The following is a 21,967-nucleotide window of genomic DNA, read 5'->3' as shown; positions in this document are numbered from 1 at the left end:
ACCGGCATGATTCCCTGCCCCTCCCCCCCACGCGCGTGCGTGTATGAACCGGCATGATTCCCTGCCCCTCCCCCCCACGCGCGTGCGTGTATGAACCGGCATGATTCCCTGCCCCTCCCCCCCACGCGCGTGCGTGTATGAACCGGCATGATTCCCTGCCCCTCCCCCCCACGCGCGTGCGTGTATGAACCGGCATGATTCCCTGCCCCTCCCCCCCACGCGCGTGCGTGTATGAACCGGCATGATTCCCTGCCCCTCCCCCCCACGCGCGTGCGTGTATGAACCGGCATGATTCCCTGCCCCTCCCCCCCACGCGCGTGCGTGTATGAACCGGCATGATTCCCTGCCCCTCCCCCCCACGCGCGTGCGTGTATGAACCGGCATGATTCCCTGCCCCTCCCCCCCACGCGCGTGCGTGTATGAACCGGCATGATTCCCTGCCCCTCCCCCCCACGCGCGTGCGTGTATGAACCGGCATGATTCCCTGCCCCTCCCCCCCACGCGCGTGCGTGTATGAACCGGCATGATTCCCTGCCCCTCCCCCCCACGCGCGTGCGTGTATGAACCGGCATGATTCCCTGCCCCTCCCCCCCACGCGCGTGCGTGTATGAACCGGCATGATTCCCTGCCCCTCCCCCCCACGCGCGTGCGTGTATGAACCGGCATGATTCCCTGCCCCTCCCCCCCACGCGCGTGCGTGTATGAACCGGCATGATTCCCTGCCCCTCCCCCCCACGCGCGTGCGTGTATGAACCGGCATGATTCCCTGCCCCTCCCCCCCCCGCGCGTGCGTGTATGAACCGGCATGATTCCCTGCCCCTCCCCCCCACGCGCGTGCGTGTATGAACCGGCATGATTCCCTGCCCCTCCCCCCCACGCGCGTGTATGAACCGGCATGATTCCCTGCCCCTCCCCCCCACGCGCGTGTATGAACCGGCATGATTCCCTGCCCCTCCCCCCCACGCGCGTGTATGAACCGGCATGATTCCCTGCCCCTCCCCCCCACGCGCGTGTATGAACCGGCATGATTCCCTGCCCCTCCCCCCCACGCGCGTGTATGAACCGGCATGATTCCCTGCCCCTCCCCCCCACGCGCGTGTATGAACCGGCATGATTCCCTGCCCCTCCCCCCCACGCGCGTGTATGAACCGGCATGATTCCCTGCCCCTCCCCCCCACGCGCGTGTATGAACCGGCATGATTCCCTGCCCCTCCCCCGCGCGTGTATGAACCGGCATGATTCCCTGCCCCTCCCCCCCACGCGCGTGTATGAACCGGCATGATTCCCTGCCCCTCCCCCCCACGCGCGTGCCTGTATAAACCGGCATGATTCCCTGCCCCTCCCCCCCACGCGCGTGCCTGTATAAACCGGCATGGCTCACTGCCCCTCCCCCCCACGCGCGTGCCTGTATGAACCGGCATGGCTCACTGCCCCTCCCCCCCACGCGCGTGCCTGTATGAACCGGCATGGCTTCCTGCTCCTCCCCCCCGCGCGCATGTGAACCGGCATGGCTCCCTGCCCCTCCTCCCCGCACACTTGTGAACCGGCATAGCTCCCTGCCCCCGTGCATGCGTGAACCAGAATGGCTCCCAACCCCACCCCCTGCGCTTGCGTGAACCGGCATGGCTCCCTGCCCCTCCCCCCGCCCACCGGCATGGCTCTCTGCCCCCGCGCGTGTGTTAAGCGGCATGGCTCCCTGCCCTCCCCCCGCGCACGTGTGAACTGGCATGGCTCCCTGCCCTCCCCCCGCGCACGTGTGTACCGGCATGGCTCCTTGCCCCCCCATGTGTGATCCAGCATGAGTCCTCACCCGCGCGTTTGAACCGGCATGGCTCCCTGCCCCCCTCCCCTGCGCATGTGGACCAGCATGGCTCCGCCAAAGCCCTCGTGTATAAACTGGCATGGCTCTGCCAACTCCCCCCCCCCCCACGCGGGAAACCCGGCATCGCTCCGTCCTGCTTCCCTCCCCCACGCGAGCCATTCAGCATGGCTCCACGTGCTAGAAACTGCTATCGCAGTTTCCTAAAAGAAGGGGGTAAGTGTTTGGCCCTCGATACTGGTTGGCTGAGAACTGGTCAGCAGCCTCTCATATATATATGTTCCTTTTTGTAAGCTGCTTGGAATTGTAGATAGCTTAGGATATAAATTTTTTAACTAAAATAAAGATACAGAGTAAGGATAGGACCTCACCAAATGCAGAATGAATGAAATAGAAAAGTGTAGACAAAAACTGAACTGGAAACCACAAGAAGCTAGACTTTCCCCGTTGTTGTACCGCAGGCAAATACACAGAGAAATTCATTTCCTGCTTGTACTGAGCAAAATCCAAAGATATCAGATGCAACGCTTTGAGATTCCTGAAGCAGTCTTTACCGATTTGAATAAGCTAAATAACCTGTATTGTCTGGACAGCTTAGCTTTTTGAAAGTTCTGCATACCAATGGAAAATGGAGCACTGGATATGCAAAAAAATAAAATTTAAAAAAAGATCTAAATACTGCTTTGTTGAATCTGAGCTTAGCACACGGGAACGTCCTACGTGCATAAAAATGCCCTTCAGTAAAAAGACCTCTAAAGTATTGCCCCATCCGGTCCACCTATTCTCAGTTTGTTATTCTAGCTGACTTCTATGAGAGACGTGCAGTGGCGAAGCGAGGGTGAAATGGCGCAACTCCCCCCACTCACTTCTCTGCTTTCATAAGAACGTAAGATTAGCCTCACTGGATCAGACCAATGGTCCATCAATCCCAATAGCCCATTCCCATAGTGGCCATTCCAGGTCACTAGTACCGGGCGAAAACCCGAATAGTAACATTCCAGAATCCCAAAGAGTATCAAGATTCCAGAACCCCAAAGAGTATCAAGATTCCAGGAAGAATCTCAAAGAATAGCAAGATTCTGGAACCCCAAAAAGTAGCAACATTCCAGAATCCCAAAGAGTATCAAGATTCCAGGCAGAATCTGAAAGAATAGCAAGATTCCGGAACCCCAAAGAGTAACAACAGATTGTAGGACCCCCAAAGAGTATCAAGATTCCAGGCAGAATCTGAAAGAATAGCAAGATTCCGGAACCCCAAAGAGTAACAACAGATTCTAGGACCCCCAAAGAGTATCAAGATTCTAGGCAGAATCTCAAAGAATAGCACGATTCCGGAACCCCAAAGAGCAGCAACATTCCAGAATCCCAAAGAGTAACAAAAGATTCTAGAACCCCAAAGAGTATCACAATTCTAGGCAGAATCTCAAAGAATAGCAAGATTCCGGAACCCCAAAGAGCAGCAACATTTCAGAATCCCAAAGAGTAACAAAAGATTCTAGGCGGAATCTCAAAGAATAGCAAGATTCTGGAACCCCAAAAAGTAGCAACATTCCAGAATCCCAAAGAGTATCAAGATTCCAGGCAGAATCTCAAAGAATAGCAAGATTCCGGAACCCCAAAGAGCAGCAACATTCCAGAATCCCAAAGAGTAACAAAAGATTCTAGAACCCCAAAGAGTATCACAATTCTAGGCAGAATCTCAAAGAATAGCAAGATTCCGGAACCCCAAAGAGCAGCAACATTTCAGAATCCCAAAGAGTAACAAAAGATTCTAGGCGGAATCTCAAAGAATAGCAAGATTCTGGAACCCCAAAAAGTAGCAACATTCCAGAATCCCAAAGAGTATCAAGATTCCAGGCAGAATCTGAAAGAATAGCAAGATTCCGGAACCCCAAAGAGTAACAACAGATTCTAGGACCCCCAAAGAGTATCAAGATTCTAGGCAGAATCTCAAAGAATAGCAAGATTCCGGAACCCCAAAGAGCAGCAACATTTCAGAATCCCAAAGAGTAACAAAAGATTCTAGAACCCCAAAGAGTAGCAACATTCCATGCTACCGATCCAGGGCAAGCAATGGCTTCCCCCATGTCTTTCTCAATAACAAACTATGGACTTTTCCTCCAGGAACTTGTCCAAACCTTTCTTAAAACCATCTATGCTATCCTTCCTCGCTCCCTTCTGCTGCACGCGCCCCCCCCCCCTTCCCTTCATCCGTTCCTCTTTAACGTTCGTGGCGCGAGCAGCCACCCCAACCTGATGCTTGCGCCAGCTCTTCCTCTAATGTCACTTCCTAGGCACTGGTCCAGGAAATGACGTCAAAGGAAGAGCCGACGCTGGCGCGAGCAGCAGGTTGGGGTTGACCAGGAGGAGGGAGGCGTGTCCTAGTGGTTAGAAGTATAGCCTCAGCACCCTGAGGTTGTGGGTTTGGGCCCACTGCTGCTCCTTGTGACCTTGGGCAAGTTGCTTAATCTTCCATTGCCCCAGGTGCGTTAGGTCAATTGTGATCCCACTGGGGCAGATAGGAAAAAATGCTGGAGTACCTGAATGTAAAAACCACTTAGACAGTCTCCATTGATAGGCAGTATATAAATAATTAATACATTTGAGACCAAGCAAAGTACAAAAACTTGAAACGCCTCTGACTCAGATGCTCCAACATGTGTTCCCAATGCACTAAAAAAACTGATTGCTTTTAGCGATCAAAAAAAAAAAGCGACTGGTCAAGACCAGTCGCTTACCTGTCTAACCATTCTTTTTTTAATGGGCACAGATGCTTTGCATATTACACATGCACACTATCTGCCCCAATAGAAAAAAAAAGATAAAAAGCACCCCCCCATACTAGTGAAAACGGTAGAAATGCCTACTTCCTCCTGCCATACCGAACCCCCCCCCCCCCCCGTGAAAGAAAATTGGCAGGAGGGATGCCCACTCTCCCCTGCCACTGAAGTCCTACTCCTGTGCTAGCCGCTAGCCCCCAATTATCCCCTACCCTACCCCCAAAAAAGGAGTGATGCCTACTCCCCCCTGCCACTGAAGTCCCACTCCTGTGCTAGCCGCTTCCCCCCAATTATCCCCTATCCTCCCCCCCAAAAAGGAGGGATGCCCACTCTCCCCTGCCACAGAAGTCCCACTCCTGTGCTAGACGCTTCCCCCCAATTATCCCCTACCCTACCCCCAAAAAAGGAGTGATGCCTACTCCCCCCTGCCACTGAAGTCCCACTCCTGTGCTAGCCGCTTCCCCCCAATTATCCCCTATCCTCCCCCCCAAAAAAGGAGGGATGCCTACTCCCCCCTGCCACTGAAGTCCCACTCCTGTGCTAGCTGCTCCCCCCCAAACATTCCCTCCCCTCTCCCTCCCCCCCCAAAAAAAAGGTAGGAGGAATACTTACTCCCTCCTGCTGAGGTCCCCCAAACCTCCACCCTCTGAACCCCTCCGTACCTTTTTAGAGAAGTGGGAGTGGGAGGGAAGCACCGGGGAGAGAAAGGCCCGTCATTTTGAACTGGCAGGCCTACGAGCGGGATGAATTGAGCATTCCTTCTGCCTTTTTTTAGGTGGGGGGAAGGAAAGATAGAGGATGTTTGGGGGGGCGCTTGGTGTGGGGGTGGGCCTTTGGTGGCAGGAGGGACTGGACACCCCTCCTTCCATTTTGCTGCCATGGGGGGGGGTGGAGTCGCCATGGCAGGAGGGAAAGGGCATCCCTCTTGCCAATTTTCTTTTGCGGGGGAGGGGGTTTGGTATGGCAGAAGGAAGTGGACATTCCTCCTGTCATTTTCGCTGGCACAGAGGGGGTGCTGGTTTGTTAGGGAGAGCTATTTTCGGTGGGGGGGGGGGAATGTTTTTGTGGTTTTTTTTTAAATGGAACAGATATTGTGCATGTGTAACACACCCAGCATCTGTGCCCATTAAAAGAAAAAAAAAAGGTTTCCTGCCCTGAACAGGCTTTCCTCAGCCTCTCAGCTGTTCGGGCGATCATCAGATGGCTGAGTTGGGGATTACAATGAACATCTGCATGAATCATTCGCATGCAAACTTTTTAGTGCCTCAATAACTCTTTCTGAATCAGCCAAAAAATCGGATCGGTGCAGACCCCCCTCATGGTCTTACCGATCCTCTTTGGTGCAACTAGGCCTCAGTCCACCTGGTCTCTGGAATACAGATCAGTGCTCTTCACATTTAAACCTGAGCTAATCCGCCTTATTTATGAGTTGTGGAGGGTCTTGGTGGGGTGAGTGACCTTTCCTCTTTTTCCGTTCCCAGGGGAGCTTTTTCCGAAGTGGTCCTCGCTGAGGAAAAGAAGACGCAAAAGCTTGTCGCCATCAAATGCATTCCAAAGAAGGCGCTGGAGGGGAAGGAGACCAGCATTGAGAATGAGATTGCAGTGCTGAGGAAGTAGGTTTCTGACTAATTCGTACCCCTTTTCTCAGTGGAAGTTACATTTTATTTTCTGTTTGCCAAGTAAGGGAGTATGTTGCAGTGGGATCAGGATATGTACTGTATATATAGACAGTTCTGAATATTTACTTAGAGGGAGGATGTCCCATTTCACATATACCTATCTGTGAGCTGATGAATGATCTCATAGTCATGCAAAGAAGTGGCTAAGCTTTTTTTTTTTTCCATATTACATCCATGGGTCAGGACTTTAATAGCTGTGTTAGTGGTGTAGGTAGGGTTACCAGACATGGATTTCCCCAGACAGATCCTCCTTTTGAGGGGGATCCGGGGGGGTACAGATGGCTTTTCAAAACCCAGCACTTTGTCCAGGTGTTTGAAAAGCTTTCCTCCACATCGCGTCGGGCAGGAGGGCATCCGCGCATGCGCGGATGTCCTGCCCAATGAGAGCAGGCAGTGGGGGGCGGGACTGGGTCGTGATGGGGCGGGGTTTGGTGGAACTGAGGAGGGGCGGGTCTAGGAGTCTGGATTTTCCAAACGGAAAATCTGGTATAGGCGACCCATACCCTAGGTATAGGCGACAGTGGTATAGCGAGGGTGAGAGGCGCCCCTCCCCGCCCCCCTCCTGCCACGCCCCTTCATTTCCCCGGTACCCCACATGCTGCTTGCACCCGCATCGGCTCTTCCACTGATGTCACTTCCTAGGTGCGGGTCCAGGAAATGATGTCAGAGGAAGAGCCGATGCTGGCGGGAGTAGCAGGTTGGGGTTGCTGCTTGTGCTGAGAATGTTAGAGGTACGGGGGAAGGGACAGACCGCCTCCCCTATTATGCCAATTTTCTAATGGTGCAAATTTTAGGGGACAGTACAATGTTCTAAAAATACCAGTTCAGTACCTGGTTCTGGTCGTCTGCATCCTGGGTCGTTCGTGACTGGGGATGGTGCAAAGGCCTTGCTAAAGGCCCTGGGAGGGTGTCTGGCGATCATTAAGGGTGGCTCCTCCTGTTGATTGGATATAGCATCTGGAAGGAGCTCTGGTGTGGAGAATGACACAGGGACAAATCCGCGCATGCTCCAGGCCCTCCAGACGTGGCCGGAGCTTGTCGGGGAAGAAGAGAGGAGGTTAGTGGAAGGCAGGGCTGGGGCAGAATGAGGCGGAGCTGAAGGCAGAGCGGGACAGAAAAGGGGGGGGGGACCAGAGGCGGAATAGGGTAGGGCTATGTATCTGGATTTTTGCAGCCCGAAAAATGGTAACTCTACCTAATGAAATACTTTGTGGAAAGGGTGGTGAATCCATGGGACAGCCTCCAGGTAGAGGTTGTGGAGACAAAAACTCTATCTGAATTTAAGAAAGCGTGGGATAAATACATTGGAAGTCTAAGGGAGAGGAAGGGATAGGCTGACTGGATAGGCCTTATGGCAGAGGAGGGCAGCTTTTATACATAGGGGACTTCATGGATGTCAGTACTACACCTAGCAGCATTCTGTATTGTTGGAACTGGAAATGCTCAGAGCTCCATAGACCCCTGAGAAATTTTGAATTATTTATTTCATGAAAAATGATGAAAAAAGTTGCTAGTAGCTATTCTGAAAATATTGGCAAACTACAGTGTTTAACTTCAGCAGAACTCTGGTTAATGACGTTTTTATGAATACTTCCCACGGTCTTGGGGACGGGCACAAAAGTCACCAGTGGACTACAGGTTGCCCACCACTGCCACATGGCCTTCATGCTTCACTGCTTCTGTGTTGCAGTGAGGAGAATCCAGGTGCTGATCTGCATCCGAGTATTAGTAGCGATGGGGTTTTTTTCACGGCACGTGTGATCAGGTTTTGAGAGTACGCTGGTATGGGCTTTCATTCTCTGCCTCCTCGTTGCAGAGCTTCCTTCCATCTGATACCACTGACCTGTAGGCCATTCAAGAAGGAATTGCAATAATCCATTTTGCTAAAAGGAGCGCATGAAGATTCAAAAGGTAGTTTTAGTAAAAAGATTTCATACGGAAGAAACCAGCCATGTCCCCACCACTTATTACTGACAAGATGAAGGGTACTGGAAATAGAACAGTAGGATGGCCAATAGGAAAACAAGCACATACTGAATTGTCAAAGAGGATGAGTGGCACGGGGGAGGGGCCCTCCGCCCTCTTCTCTGCCCCCCTGCTGTGCGCGCGCGCCCCCTTTTTAATTCTCCAGGGACAAGCAACCTCACGGACTTACGGCCTGCGTCGCTCGGCCCGGAAGCACGGGGCCCGGGAGTGACATCAGAGAGAGGTGACTCCGATGCAGGCAGCAAGTTCGTAATTCTGCTCGTGTAAGGAAAATTAAAGAGGTGCGTGGTGGTGGGGGTCGAAAAGGAACGAGGTGGGGGGAAGCCCTACCAAGGTTCTGCCCGGGGCAGATTGCCCCCCCCCCCACGCACTACCTCTTACAATGCCAGTGGGTGCAGTCTCAGGTTCAGCTGAGTGCATTTCTCACAAATCCTCTTCTCTGCTGCCGGCCTTCCTCCTGGGGAATCTGTATCGTCACTGCTATTTTTACGAATTGGTTTTAGTTCTGCTTTTGTGCGAGAGGTTACCGCGAGCTCCTCAAGGAGAGGCTTCCGGAATTCTTTGCATTTGACAATTGCCTCTTTTAAAAGCAAAGGCAGCCGAGGTCCCCCACAGTTTTCCTTCATTCACTTGGATGGTCACCACCCACGTGAAGCTGGCGACTCTCAGTGCCGCCGCATCCTTTTGTTCCTTCCTCCGGCAGTACACCGCAGCTGACTATGTGCACTCATGCCTCCCCTTCTGCTTTGCCCCTCTGAAAGAGGAATAGGACCAGTGGGGAGGGCATGGGCTGAACTGGAGGCGTCCCAATTCCCCCCTCCCCCCTCTACCTTTCAGAAACCCAGCTAGTAATGTCCTTAGGCAATGAGACGCTGCCAATCTGCTCCATCCACCCAGAACTTACTTTCTCCAACCTATCCTACCTACCACCCTCCCCCCAGTTCCTTATTGGCAACTTTTGAACTTTTGTCATTTCCTCCACTTTGTTTTCTCTTTTTTCAAGCTCTCCTCCTCCTCCTTTCCACTGATTCAAAATATTTGAAATGTGTAGTATCTTACTATTCTCTTTTAACTTTATTATCCAAAATGCTCACAGCTTCTTGCTTCACCTATAAGGTAAGGAACGGCCTAGTGCTTAGAGATGCTGCCTCAACACCCTGCGGTTGCGAGCTTGATTCCAACCTGGACTCTGGAAAAGTCACTTAACCTTCTATTGCCCCAAATGCCACAGTTAAGATAGTGAGCCTGCCAGAACAGATGGGGAATAGACTTCAGAGTATTGCAAACTGCTTTTGGGTGAATCTCAGGCAGTTAATAAATCTCAATAAATCAAAAAATATAACATTATACAGTGATCATCTGTGGGCCCCTCCTGCCTCTGTGAACTTTTATTTTTGGTGATGGAGAGCTGACTTTTCCGCCAATGATCTGCTACCTTCCTGCTCCTGAACCGCGGCAGTGGCGCCTTCCCGTGCAGAGATCTGCCGTCCTGTTCGCAGAGGTTGTCCTGCTATGGTGGCCGAGCTGCCTTAATGACTGATTTCAATTTCTCCCCGTTTATTTTTCTTTTCTTCTTCTTACATTTGTTATTAGTTATTATTTATTTTATTTGTATTTCATATTTGCAGTTTTATTTAAGACCGTTACTAAAATGTGACTAATTTGACTGGTTGTTGAGATTTTATTTATATCTCATTTATTTCTTTTTAATTTTCTTACAATTTGTAAACTATTGATTCCATGGATTTGTCTGATGACTCTGTAGCTTGCGTATCTCTGAAAACTTTCTGTATGTATCCTTGTAACCTGTTCTGGGTTCCTTAGGGAGGACGGGCTATGAAAATGAACCAATAAATAAATCATCCGTAACTATTTGTAGACATAACTAAGAAATGTTGCTCGACACATCAGGGGAGAATGTGGCGCAGTGGTTAAACCCTGAGGTTGTGGGTTCAAACCCAGGCTGCACCTTGTGACTTTGGGCAAGTCACTTAATCCCCCCATTGCCCCAGGTACATTAGATAGACGGACAGACAGGAGAAAATGCTTCAGTACCTGAATAAATTCATGTCAACCGTTCTGAGCTCCCCTGGGAAAACGGTATAGAAAATTGAATACCTAAGTATTTAAAACGCAGAGGCTGAATTTGGGAGTGGGGATCATTCCTGATGCCAGTGTGGCTCAGAAAGGGGACGGTGCGCAAACCCCCCTTCCCTCCACTGGCCTCTGCCTTGTAATATCGGAAGCACCGCTTGCGTTTCCTACTTCTTCTTTTCCTCCCACTCTTGTATTGTTCGCTTTCCGTTTTCTTCTGCTTCCTCCGCGGCTTTGTTTCGTTCTCTTTTTCTTTAGTTTCTCACATGCAGGTGAAGCCATTAGGAACGGCTACAAATTCAAAGGTAAACCCAAACCAAACCAGTGACCTGTTGTAGACGCATGAAGGAGAAATCCACTCGGCTCAGGCAGTGACTCAGAACTGCAGTGAATTCTCCTCTCAGTGCTTCCCGGCTCCTTTTTATTAAATGCCACATAACCGAACCTCAGACTTCTCCTGAGGAAGAAAAGGATTTTGATCCTCATCTGGGAGCACTAACCCTGAAAGAACAGTTGTCCCCCCCACTCCAGCCAGGCAAAGAAATGGTTTGTATGTTTTGACACAGGGAAGAATTAGGCAAACTTTTGGTATATCAGATTCTATAAACATAATCGGGGAACCTTTTTTAGTGGAGTACAATGCAAGGGAAGAGCCTAAAACCTCATGACTCGGCAAAGCAAATGTCTCCTTTTATCCAGAAGGAGGTGGCAGGGCTGTGGAGTCGGAGTCGGAGGAAATTTTGGGTACCTGGAGTCGGAGTCAGAGGTACAAAAAACTGAGGCGTCGGAACATTTATCTACCGACTCCATTTTTGAACTTGGCATACCAATCACGAGCGATTCTTTCAGCTATAGCACCCACTATATACACAGCACAAATGTTGCGAGCAGCTTCTGCGGCCTTAGAACCTTGATTAAAAACAAAAAGAAGGTGGTGTCGAAAATGCTCATTTCTCTCAACTTGACATTCCATTTTAACGATCTGAAAATTAACCAGTGCTGTGGAGTCGGAGTCGGAGTCAGAAGTACAAAAAATTGAGGAGTCGGAGTCGGAACATTTATGTACTGACTCCACAGCCCTGGGAGGTGGTACTGGGCTGAATGCTTACGAGTTCCCCCGTTTATAATAATACATTTTTATTTTCATACCTGTCAGTTCTATGCGGTTGACAACAATGGAAAGCTGGACAACACAGCGATAGCAACAGTAGCATTAAGATTTGTGATGACGTCAGACGAATTTATCAAAAAGATAAGTTTAACATTTTTCCTAAAGGTTTGGTAGGAATTAGAAGCCGCAATCGAACCACTTAAGGCTCCTTTTACAAAGCCGCGCTAAACCGCCGGCCGCGCAGGCAATAGTTTTTCAGCTAGCGCATGATTAAAAGTCGCAGGCGCTAAAGCCGCTAACGTGGCTTCGTAAAAGGAGCCCCTAATGTTTTACTCCATTTGCCAGCTTGGAAAGATAGAGTTCTTTCAAGAAATCATGTATAAATGCATAAGAACATAAGTAATGCCTCTGCTGGGTCAGACCAGAGGTCCATCACGCGGCGGCCAATCAGGTCCAGGACCTGTGTAGTAATCCTCTATCTATACCCTTCTATCCACCTTTTCCTTCAGGAAATCATCCAATCCTTTCTTGAACCCCAAAACTGTACTCTGTCCTACCACGCCCTCTTGAAGCGCATTCCAGGCGTCCACCACCCTTTGGATGAAGAAGAACTTCCTAGCATTGGTTCTGAATCTGTCCCCTTCCAACTTTTCCAAATGCCCTCTCGTTCTTGTAGTTTTCAAAAGTTTGACGAATCTGTCCCTCTCGACTCTCTCTATGCCCTTCATGATCTTGTAAGTCTCTATCATGTCCCCTCTAAGTCTCCTCTTCTCCAAGGAAAAGAGCCCCAGTTTCTCCAATCTTTCGGCGTATGAAATGTTTTCCATACCTTTTATCAAGCGTGTCGCTCTCTTCTGAACCCTCTCAAGTATCGCCATATCCTTCTTTAGGTACAGCGACCAATATTGGACGCAGTACTCCAGATGCGGATGCACCAACGGCAGGATAACTTCTTTCGTTCTGGTTGTAATACCCTTCTTGATTATACCTAGCATTCTATTCGCTTTCTTAGCGGCTGCTGCGCACTGTGCCGACGGCTTCATTGTCTTGTCCCTTTCTTGGGTACTCTCACTCAACGACAGCCCTCCCATCATATAGCTGTACCTCAGGTTTCTGTTTCCTACGTGCAAGACTTTACATTTCTCTACATTAAACTTCATCTGCCATCTCGTCGTCCACTCCCCTAGTTTGTTCAGGTCCCTTTGTAAATCTTCGCAGTCTTCTAGCCCCGTTAAATAGTTTGGTGTCATCTGCGAATTTTATTACTTCGCACTTCGTCCCTGTTTCTAGATCATTTATAAATACATTGAATAGCAGCGGTCCAAGCACCGACCCCTGCAGAATACCACTCGTGACCCTCCTCCAGTCCGAGTAGTGGCCCTTTACTCCTACCCTCTGCTTCCTACCTGCCAATCAATTCTTGATCCATCTGTGTTCGTCTCCTTCCACCCCATGGTTCTTCAGTTTCCGAAGTAGGCGTTCATGGGGTACCTTGTCAAAGGCTTTTTGGAAGTTTAAGTATATAATGTCTATGGGGTCCCCTTTGTCCATCGGTTTGTTAATTCCTTCGAAGAAGTGCAATAAGTTCGTCAGGCACGATCTTTCCCTTGCAGAAGCCATGTTGGCTTGTTATCATAAGTTTATTCCTTTCTAGATGCTCCTCGATGCTATCTTTTATCAGTGCTTCTGCCATTTTACCCGAAACTGAGGTCAGACTTACCGGTCTGTAGTTCCCCGGGTCACCTCTCGATCCCTTTTTAAAGATGGGCATAACATTGGCTATCTTCCAATCCTCCGGGATCACGCTTGTTTTCAGGGATAGATTACGGACTTGCTGTAGTAGTTCCGCTATTTCCTCCTTTAGTTCTTTCAGTACCCTAGGATGGATTCCGTCCGGGCCCGGTGATTTGTCAGTTTTTAATTTTTCTATCTGCCTGTGCACGTCTTCGATGTTAATTTTTCTGCTTGGTCTCCTTTGAAGATTGGTTCAGGTTCCGGTATATTAGATGTGTCCTCTTTTGTAAATACTGACAAAAAGAACATGTTTAGTCTTTCCGCCACTTCTTTCTCCTCCTTCACCACTCCCTTCCTATCTCCGTCATCCAGCAGTCCCACCTTCTCCCTAGCCGGCTGCTTCCCTTTAACATATCTGAAGAACGGTTTGAAATTTTGTGCTTCCCTGGCTAGCCTCTCTTCATATTCTCTTTTCGCTTTTCTAACCACGAGGTGACATTCTTTTTGATACTTCCTGTGTTCTTTCCAGTTCTCCTCAGTTTTGCCTTTTCCATTTCTTGAATGAATTCTTCTTATCACCTATCGTTTTCTTCACTTCTTTAGTTATCCACACTGGATCTTTTGTTTGGCTCTTTTTGCACCCTTTTCTGAATCTGTGGATATTCAGATTTTGCGTCTCGCTCACCGTGTCCTTGAATAAAGACCAGGCTTGCTCTACAGTCTGCCATTTCTTTGAGCTGTTCCTAAGTTTCTTCCTTACCATTACTCTCATCGCTTCGTAGTTTCCTTTCTTGAAGTTAAAAGTTGTCACTGTGGTTCTCTTTCCCTTCGGTATTCCTACTTCAACTTTGAACTTGATCATATTGTGATCGCTTTTCCCAACGGTCCCACTACTTCCACTTCCTTTGCAGGTCCTCTTAGCTCATTAAGGATTAGATCCAGAGTGGCATTCCCTCTCGTCGGTTCTCTGACAAGCTGATCCATGAAGCAGTCCTGTATAGCCTCCAGGTAATCCGGTCTCCCTAGCGCATTTTGAGTTTCCAAGACTCCAGTCTATCCCGGGATAGTTGAAGTCTCCCATAATAATCGTGTTGCCGCTTTTGCATTCTCGTTTCATCTCGGCTTCCATTTCTTCATCGGTAGCTTCGGTTTGCCCAGGTGGACGATAGTACAGGCCCAATTTTATCTCGGGCCCTTTCCTTTTTAACCCATAGCGATTCCAATTTGTCGGTCGTCGCTGCTGTGTCCACTCTGGTCGAGTGTATGCTTTCTTTTATGTATAGGGCTATTCCTCCTCCTTTCTGACCTGACCTGACCTGTCCTCGCGATAGAGTTTGTACCCCGGCAGTGCTATGTCCCATTTGTTTTCTTCATTCCACCATGTTTCGGAGACCCCAATGATGTCTAGGTTCTCAGTTTTGGCCATGACTTCTAGTTCCCCCATTTTGTTCCTTAGGCTCCTTGCATTAGTATATATGCAATTTAAGTCCTGGTAATTTTTTGTCTTCATTTCCTTTACCTGTGCTTTGATATTTATTTTCTTCTCCTGTGCTACAATCCTCTTATCCTCCTCCTCTGGTTCAATCCGCTCCTGTGTTTTGTCCGTTGTTTCTTCCCAGCATTTTTCCCTCGTAGTAGCTTCACGGGATACCTTTTCCCGAATCGTCGACACTTGGTCGACTGTCGGCTTTCCCCTTCTTCTTAGTTTAAAGCCTGTTCTATTCCTCTCCTGACGTTGTTTGCTAGAAGTCTAGTTCCCGCCGTGCTCAGGTGCAGTTCATCTCTCCTGAAGAGCTTGTTCTTACCCCCAAAATGTTTGTCCAGTTCCTCACGAAGTGGAACCCCTCTTCTTCACACCATCTCCTCATCCATGCATTTATTGATTGTAGTTCCATCTGCCTCTTCACATCTGCCCTCGGTACTGGTAGGATCTCTGAAAACGCTATCTTCTGAGTCCTCATCCTCAACAGAATCTTGAACTGTTCTATCAGTGCACTTCTACTGTAGTCCCTCCTGCTGACATCATTTGTCCCGATGTGGATCATTACTGTAGATTCTTCCATCTTTTGTCCACGATGTCCTTTGTTCTCGCTCCTGGGAGGCAGGTCACCAGTCGATCCTCTCTCCCACCTGCTATGTGGCTGACTACTTGTCTAAGGATTGAGTCTCCCACTAGGATTGCAGACTTTCCTTTCTTCAGTTTTCACTCCGGTCGCAGGTCTATGTCCTCGGAGTGCTTTGCTGCTTCTTCTTCTGGGCATCGACTTTTTACACCCGTGGACCGTCAGAAATAAAATAATTATTTTGTGGACCAGCAAACTACTAGGACTAAAATTTAAAAACTCCATTTCCGCCCCATCTCCGCAAGCTCGGTCACCTCAGTAACTATAGAAAAATAGACAAATATAGTGCAAAATATAGACAGCAGATATAAATTCTCAAAACTGACACGTTTCTTTGTTTTTTTTTGAAAATATTTTTATTAAAGGATCAGTGCACAAGAGAGAGTACAAACTCAACCAAGAATGAGAACAGCAAAAATACAAAATGCAAGATCGCTATATAGAATAAAGAAACTGAGATTAGTGCAACACACTGCAGTTCGCCTAATCTTCGGACTGAGAAAAAACGACCACATTAGCCCGTAGTACAAAAAACTGCACTGGCTACTAATAGAAGCGCAAATACAGTTCAAATTTGCATGCATCTGCTTCAAACAAATCTGGGGCCTAGAACCTTCCTATCTGCAAACACACTTCACTCTACACAACCCCACACGAACAACCAGAAACAAAAACATCTTCGCCTATCCTAAAATCACTGGCTGCAAATACAAATCCTTCCTTGACAGAACCTTCATGTTCCAAGCTAACAAACTACATAAATAAAACCAGACAGACCTACAACACATTCCGAAAATCAATCAAAACCACTCTGTTTGACAGATTAATCACCTAAACAGACTGACCTTCGCTCATCACGCTTTTCCCCCTACAAACCCGAAGCAGTCTCTCAGGCAACCCCTCTCACTTCCCTCCCCTTACTACCCTTTTCTTCTGTAACATTCCCCCTCATGCATTTGTAATTCGCTAAATGTCCAGCCTTCTTTCGATGTGAACCGCCTAGAAGTCGTCTGACTATGGCGGTATAGAAAAATAAAGTTATTATTATTACTAAATTGAAAATAAAATCATTTGTCCAACCTTTGCTGTCTGGTGATTTCAAGAGTCTCTGGTTGTGTTTCCTTCTGTCTGTATCCTTTCTTTCATTTCTTTCTTTCTGCACTCAGGCCCAAGAATTGTCCCTTTCTATTCCCTCCCTCTTTCCTTCCTATGTCCTTGGTGCCTCCTTCCCATGTCTTTAGTGCCCCCAGTGCCTCCTTCCCATGTCCTTAGTGCCCCTTCCTGTCTTTAGTGCCCCCAGTGCCTCCTTCCTATGTCCCTCTCACTGCCTTCCACACTTTGTCCCACCCCTCACCCCCGAAGCCAGCCTGCCTGTCTACCTCTCTCCCTCCCTCCCTGGCCAAAGCCAGCCTGCTTGCCTGCCTATCTCCTTCCCTCCCTGCCGCACACACAAAAAAAGTCTCCCTCCTTCCTTTCCCCTGCTGTTACCGCCCTGCTGCTGCTGCTAAAGCCGACAGGAAGTCTTCTTTCCGAAGTCAATTCTGACGTCGGAGAGGACATTCTAGGCCAGCCAGGCAGCGATTGGCTGGCCCAGAACGTCCTCTCCGACGTCAGAATTGACATTGGAAAGAAGACTTCCTGTTGGCTTTAGCAGCAGCAGCAGGGCGGTAAGAGCAGGGGACCGGGGGAAAGGAAGGAGGAAGGCTTTTTTTTTTTGCTCGTGACAGGTAGGGCCAGGAAATGATCACCTATCCTGTTGTCCCCGAGCACAGCTTCGGGATGCTGTCCCGAAGCTGTGTGTGGGGACAACGGGACAGGAGGTCTGAAAACGGTCACCTTAATCTTGCCGGCCCTATGCGGACCGGCGGAAATTTCCTGCGGACTGGCACCAGTCTGCGGACCGGCGGTTGAAGAACAGTGGACTAGACCATTCCTCCCCTTCCTGCGGGATTCCTCTGTGGGTTTCTTCCTTTGGAGTCATCTTCCACTTGTTCTCCCATCCATGTTGGTGTGGCTTCATCTTTCCTCTGATGTTCGTGTTCTTCCACCCTCCTCCTCAATGAATTCCTCGAGTTCTCTGACGTCGTCCTCAATGTGTCTCCCGCTTATGAAGTCCTCTGCTGTCCTGAGTGGGACTTCTGTGATGTAAAGTCCTTCCAGTTCATGTATCCTGTCCTTCAGTTGCCTGACTTCCTTCTTCAAGCTTTTCAGGTCCTGACACCGACGGCATACATATGACTGCCTCCCCGAGGGGAGGTAGTCATACATATGACAGACTGTGCAGAACATTGGAAAGCTCATCTTCTGGATTCCCTCTGCTTCCATTGCTGTCCGCCCTTTTGTAGTTCTCTCTTTTATTTCACTGGTTCCTTTTTGCTTATGTACGTGTCCTCTGTATCCTCCTTTCCCCTTGCTCCTGCTTGCCTGCCCAAGCTCTCACTGACTCCGCTCGTTGGCCCCCTCCCCTTTTAAGGGGGAGCTTCGTTGGTCGACGTCGGGGGGTTGGGCGGAGCTAACTCTTGCCGATTTGCAGACGACACAAAGCTATGCCGGGCAATCAGATTGCAGAAGGATAGCGAGGAACTCCAGAGTGACTTGTGTCAGTTAGAGAAATGGGTGGAGAAATGGCAGATGAAGTTTAATGTGGAAAAGTGCAAGGTAATGCATTTAGGCAGAAAGAACAAGGAACACGAGTATAGAATGTCAGGTGCAACTTTGGGTAAGAGCGAACAAGAAAAGGACCTGGGTGTACTGATAGATAGGACTCTGAAGCCGTTGGCACAATGTGCGGCAGCGACAAAGAAAGCAAATAGAATGTTAGGCATGATAAAGAAAGGAATCACGAGTAGATCGGAAAAAGTTATAATGTTGCTTTATAGAGCAATGGTCAGACCACAATTGGAATACTTTGTCCAACATAACATAACATAAATTATGTCTGAATTGTCATGACATTAGAAGTAAATATGGAGTAGTTGCAGGTGATGCTTGGAACAGTTCTGATTGAGTTAGTTCGGTTTTATGTGTTTTTTGAATAGAAGGGTTTTTATTTCTTCTTTGAAGGTTTTGTAGTCTGTGGTCGAGGTCAATAGGTTGTTGAGTTGGGGGTCGAGTGTTGCAGCTCGAGGGGCTAGGAGATTGTTGTACAGTTTTTTTTCTTGGTCTCCATACCTAAAGAAGGATCTAAAACTGCTGGAGAGGGTGCAGAGACGAGCAACGAAGCTAATAAAGGGTGTGGAGAACTTGGAATATGAGGAACGACTTAAGAGACTGGGATTGTTCTCCCTTGAGAAGAGGAGACTGAGGGGATATGATCGAGCCTTTCAAAATACTGAAAGGAATTGACAAAATAGAGCAGGAAAAAAAATTATTTAAAATGTCCAATGTGACACGGACAAGAGGACATGGACTGAAGCTAAGGGGGGACAAGTCCAGGACAAATATCAGGAAGTTCTGCTTCACGCAACGAGTGGTGGATACCTGGAATGCCCTCCCTGAGGAGGTTGTTGCGGAATCATCCGTTCTAGGATTTAAAAGCAAACTAGATGCACATCTCCTTATGAGAGGTATAGAGGGATATGGGTGACTAAAAATACGCCAGATGTACACCTGGCTGGGCCACCGCGTGTGCGGATCGCCGGACTTGATGGACCGAAGGTCTGATCCGGAGATGGCGGTTCTTATGTTCTTATTCCCCCTGTAGTCTCCTGCCTCTGCTTCCCTTTTTCTCTTGTTTCTCTCTTTGTTTTCTGCTTCCCTCTCCTTCTGCCTCCTACTTTCCCCTTGCTCCTACTTGCCTGCCCAAGCTCTCACTGACTCCGCTCATTGGCCCCTCCCCTTTTAAGGGGGAGCTTCATTGGTCGACGTCAGGGGTGGGCAGAGCTAACTCTCGCCGATTCCCCCTGTAGTCTCCTGCCTCTGCTTTCCTTTGTCTCATGTTTGTCTCTTTGTGTTCTGCTTCCCTCTCCTTCTGCTTCTGTCTCCTACCTCCTACTTTCCCCTTGCTCCTGCTTGCCTGCCCAAGCTTTTAAGGATGGAAAAGAGAAAAAAAGAACAGCCACGTTTACAGTGTTCATTACCTGAAAGTCTGAAATGTTTCAGCAAGGAACATGGTGCATTTCCAAATAGAGTCTTATAATTGATACAAGCAAATTTGAAAGTATTCTCACTTCAACAGGAAGCCAATGCAATTTTTTTTAAAGATAAGGTGTTATGTGTTCAGATTTCTTCAAGTTATAGATCAGACGAATCGTCGTATTCTGGACAACTCTTCTTATAAGAGCCCAAATAGTCAATATTACAAGATTCCACCTCATAATCCCTACCTGTGTCACTTTCAAACTCATAAGAACATAAGAAATGCCTCCGCTGGGTCAGACCTGAGGTCCATCGCGCCCTGCAGTCCGCTCACGCGGCGGCCCATCAGGTCCAGGACCTGTGCAGTAATCTTTTATCTATACCCCTCTATCCCCTTTTCCAGCAGGAAATTGTCCAATCCTTTCTTAAACCCCAGTACCGTTCGCTGCCCTATAACGTCCTCTGGAAGCGCATTCCAGGTGTCCACCACACGTTGGGTAAAGAAGAACTTCCTAGCATTTGTTTTGAATCTGTCCCCTTTCAACTTTTCCGAATGCCCTCTTGTTTTTTTATGTTCTGAAAGTTTGAAGAATCTGTCCCTCTCTACTCTCTCTATGCCCTTCATGATCTTGTAAGTCTCTATCATATCCCCTCTAAGTCTTCTCTTCTCCAGGGAAAAGAGACCCAGTTTCTCCAATCTCTCAGCGTATGAAAGGCTTTCCATCCCCTTAATCAGTCGTGTCGCTCTCCTCTGAACTCTCTCGAGTAACACCATATCCTTCTTAAGGTATGGTGACCAATACTGGACGCAGTACTCAAGATGCGGACGCACCATTGCCCGGTACAGCGGCAGGATAACTTCTTTCGTTCTTGTTGTAATACCCTTCTTGATTATCCCCAGCATTTTATTCGCTCTCTTGGCGGCCGCTGCGCACTGTGCCGTCGGCTTCATTGTCATGTCCACCATTACCCCCAAGTCCCTTTCTTGGGTACTCTCATTCAATAACATCCCTCCCATCGTATAGCTGTGCCTCGGGTTTCTGATTCCCCTCAATACCTGCCCGCCCACTCCGCTCCGAAGCCGAGAAATGACTATACATCCCTGCAGGAAGATCCCTCCAAATGGAAGCAGCTCATACAGCCACCTCATCCCCTATCTTTGGAACCAATTGCCTGCCCAGATAAGATCACAAGACTTTGCTGATGATCTTCCGGAAAACAGTGAAGACCCAGCTCTTCAATTGAACAGTGCTAATGGACAGCCTCCTCCTTGCTCCACTTCCTTAATCTCCTTGCTCTCTCCTCCCGCTCCCTCTTTCTCTTCCCGCTTCCCTTCCCATGCTCCCCCCTCCCTCCGCTCTCTACGTATCTTCTACGAATGCCTGTAAGTTTATTGTGAATGTCAGTTGTAACCTTTTCTGAGCTTCCGGGAGAACGGGATAGAAATCCAGCTAAATAAATAAATAAATAAAATAATTTAGTAGGCCTGAAACTAGAGACTGCACCAAGAGTCTGAAAGAGGTGAAATCAAACTACAATTTAATAGTACGGAGTTTCCAGAGGACAAAAAAGATTTTTTTTTTTGACCAAGGCATCTACTTCGGCGTCTGTGTTCCACTTCTGAAGTGCAAACAGAAGCAGAGGAAGGAGAAGACCTCTACATAGCAAGGGGTGGGTGCCATTGGACGCAAGCTCTGCTCTTTGGAAACTTCAACAGAATCGGTGGTGTAGCTTGGGATGGTGGCATCCGGCATTTCTGTGCCGTACGCCCCTCCCCTCTGCTCTTATCCGCCGCGCCATGCGCACCCCCGCCCCTTGAATGCCTCACCCCTGCGTACCTCTAGAAATATTTGTCTGCCGCTCACACCTGCCTCAGCTCCCTTCTGACCAGCTCCTGCGACCAGGAAGTGATATTGGAAGGGAGCCAAGGCAGGTATGAGCAGTAGGATGCAGGTGCTGCTTGCACCAGCAAACATTTCTAGAGGTACGTGGGGGGGGGGAGGGCAGAGAGGTGCCAGCCATCCCGGGAAGATGGTGCCTGGGGATGGTCCACCCCCCGCCCCCCCCTTTCTACACTACTAGACAGAGTATTTGTGGCCTCTGAAACAGGCAGTTCTCCGCTGAAATACGGTCTCGTGTCGGGTGTTTTTATCTGCTGGTGCTTTGCCAATAAAAGAGTGTGCAGGAAATTTTGTGTGTTCTTTGGCCACTTCTCATGTGTCCAAAGCCCAGCTGTATTCAGAAAGTCTCTTTATAGATTTATACTTTCAATTTAATTAGTAATTTTGTCAATGAATGGTCATAGAGAAGTAGAACACTTGAATATAATAGGATGTTCAAAGCTGGCACCTTCTCTGTCTCTGAGTACTGTTTTAAATACATTCTATATCAATTCGCGCCCATTTTCTTCAGAAGGGTTTTAAAAAAAATGTTTTTCAGTTCTGATGGAAAGCAATAACCAGTCCTATTAACGAGCAATGCTTAATATCTTTCTGAATATCGCCAACACTTGTCCTTTCAGTTTGAGAATACTACCAGAATCCTTAGCCCTACTTAGTGTCCCC

At 48.7% G+C, this 21,967-nt stretch overlaps 1 protein-coding gene across 2 annotated transcripts in view; it reads left to right on the top strand.

The window, feature by feature from the left end:
* CAMK1 (calcium/calmodulin dependent protein kinase I) overlaps positions 1-21,967 on the top strand; it is a 204,796-nt gene that overhangs the window by 91,119 nt on the left and 91,710 nt on the right. For both annotated transcript variants that reach the window (XM_033926333.1, XM_033926334.1), the window contains exon 3: positions 6,081-6,212. In XM_033926333.1, the coding sequence (XP_033782224.1) occupies positions 6,081-6,212 (132 nt within the window). The remainder of the gene's footprint in view (positions 1-6,080; positions 6,213-21,967) is intronic.

This window comes from Geotrypetes seraphini, chromosome 17 (assembly GCF_902459505.1).
Source record: "Geotrypetes seraphini chromosome 17, aGeoSer1.1, whole genome shotgun sequence".
NCBI classification, from domain to species: domain Eukaryota; kingdom Metazoa; phylum Chordata; class Amphibia; order Gymnophiona; family Dermophiidae; genus Geotrypetes; species Geotrypetes seraphini.
Note: the sequence above shows the minus strand (reverse complement) of the source record. Positions and strands in the feature narration are given on the sequence as shown.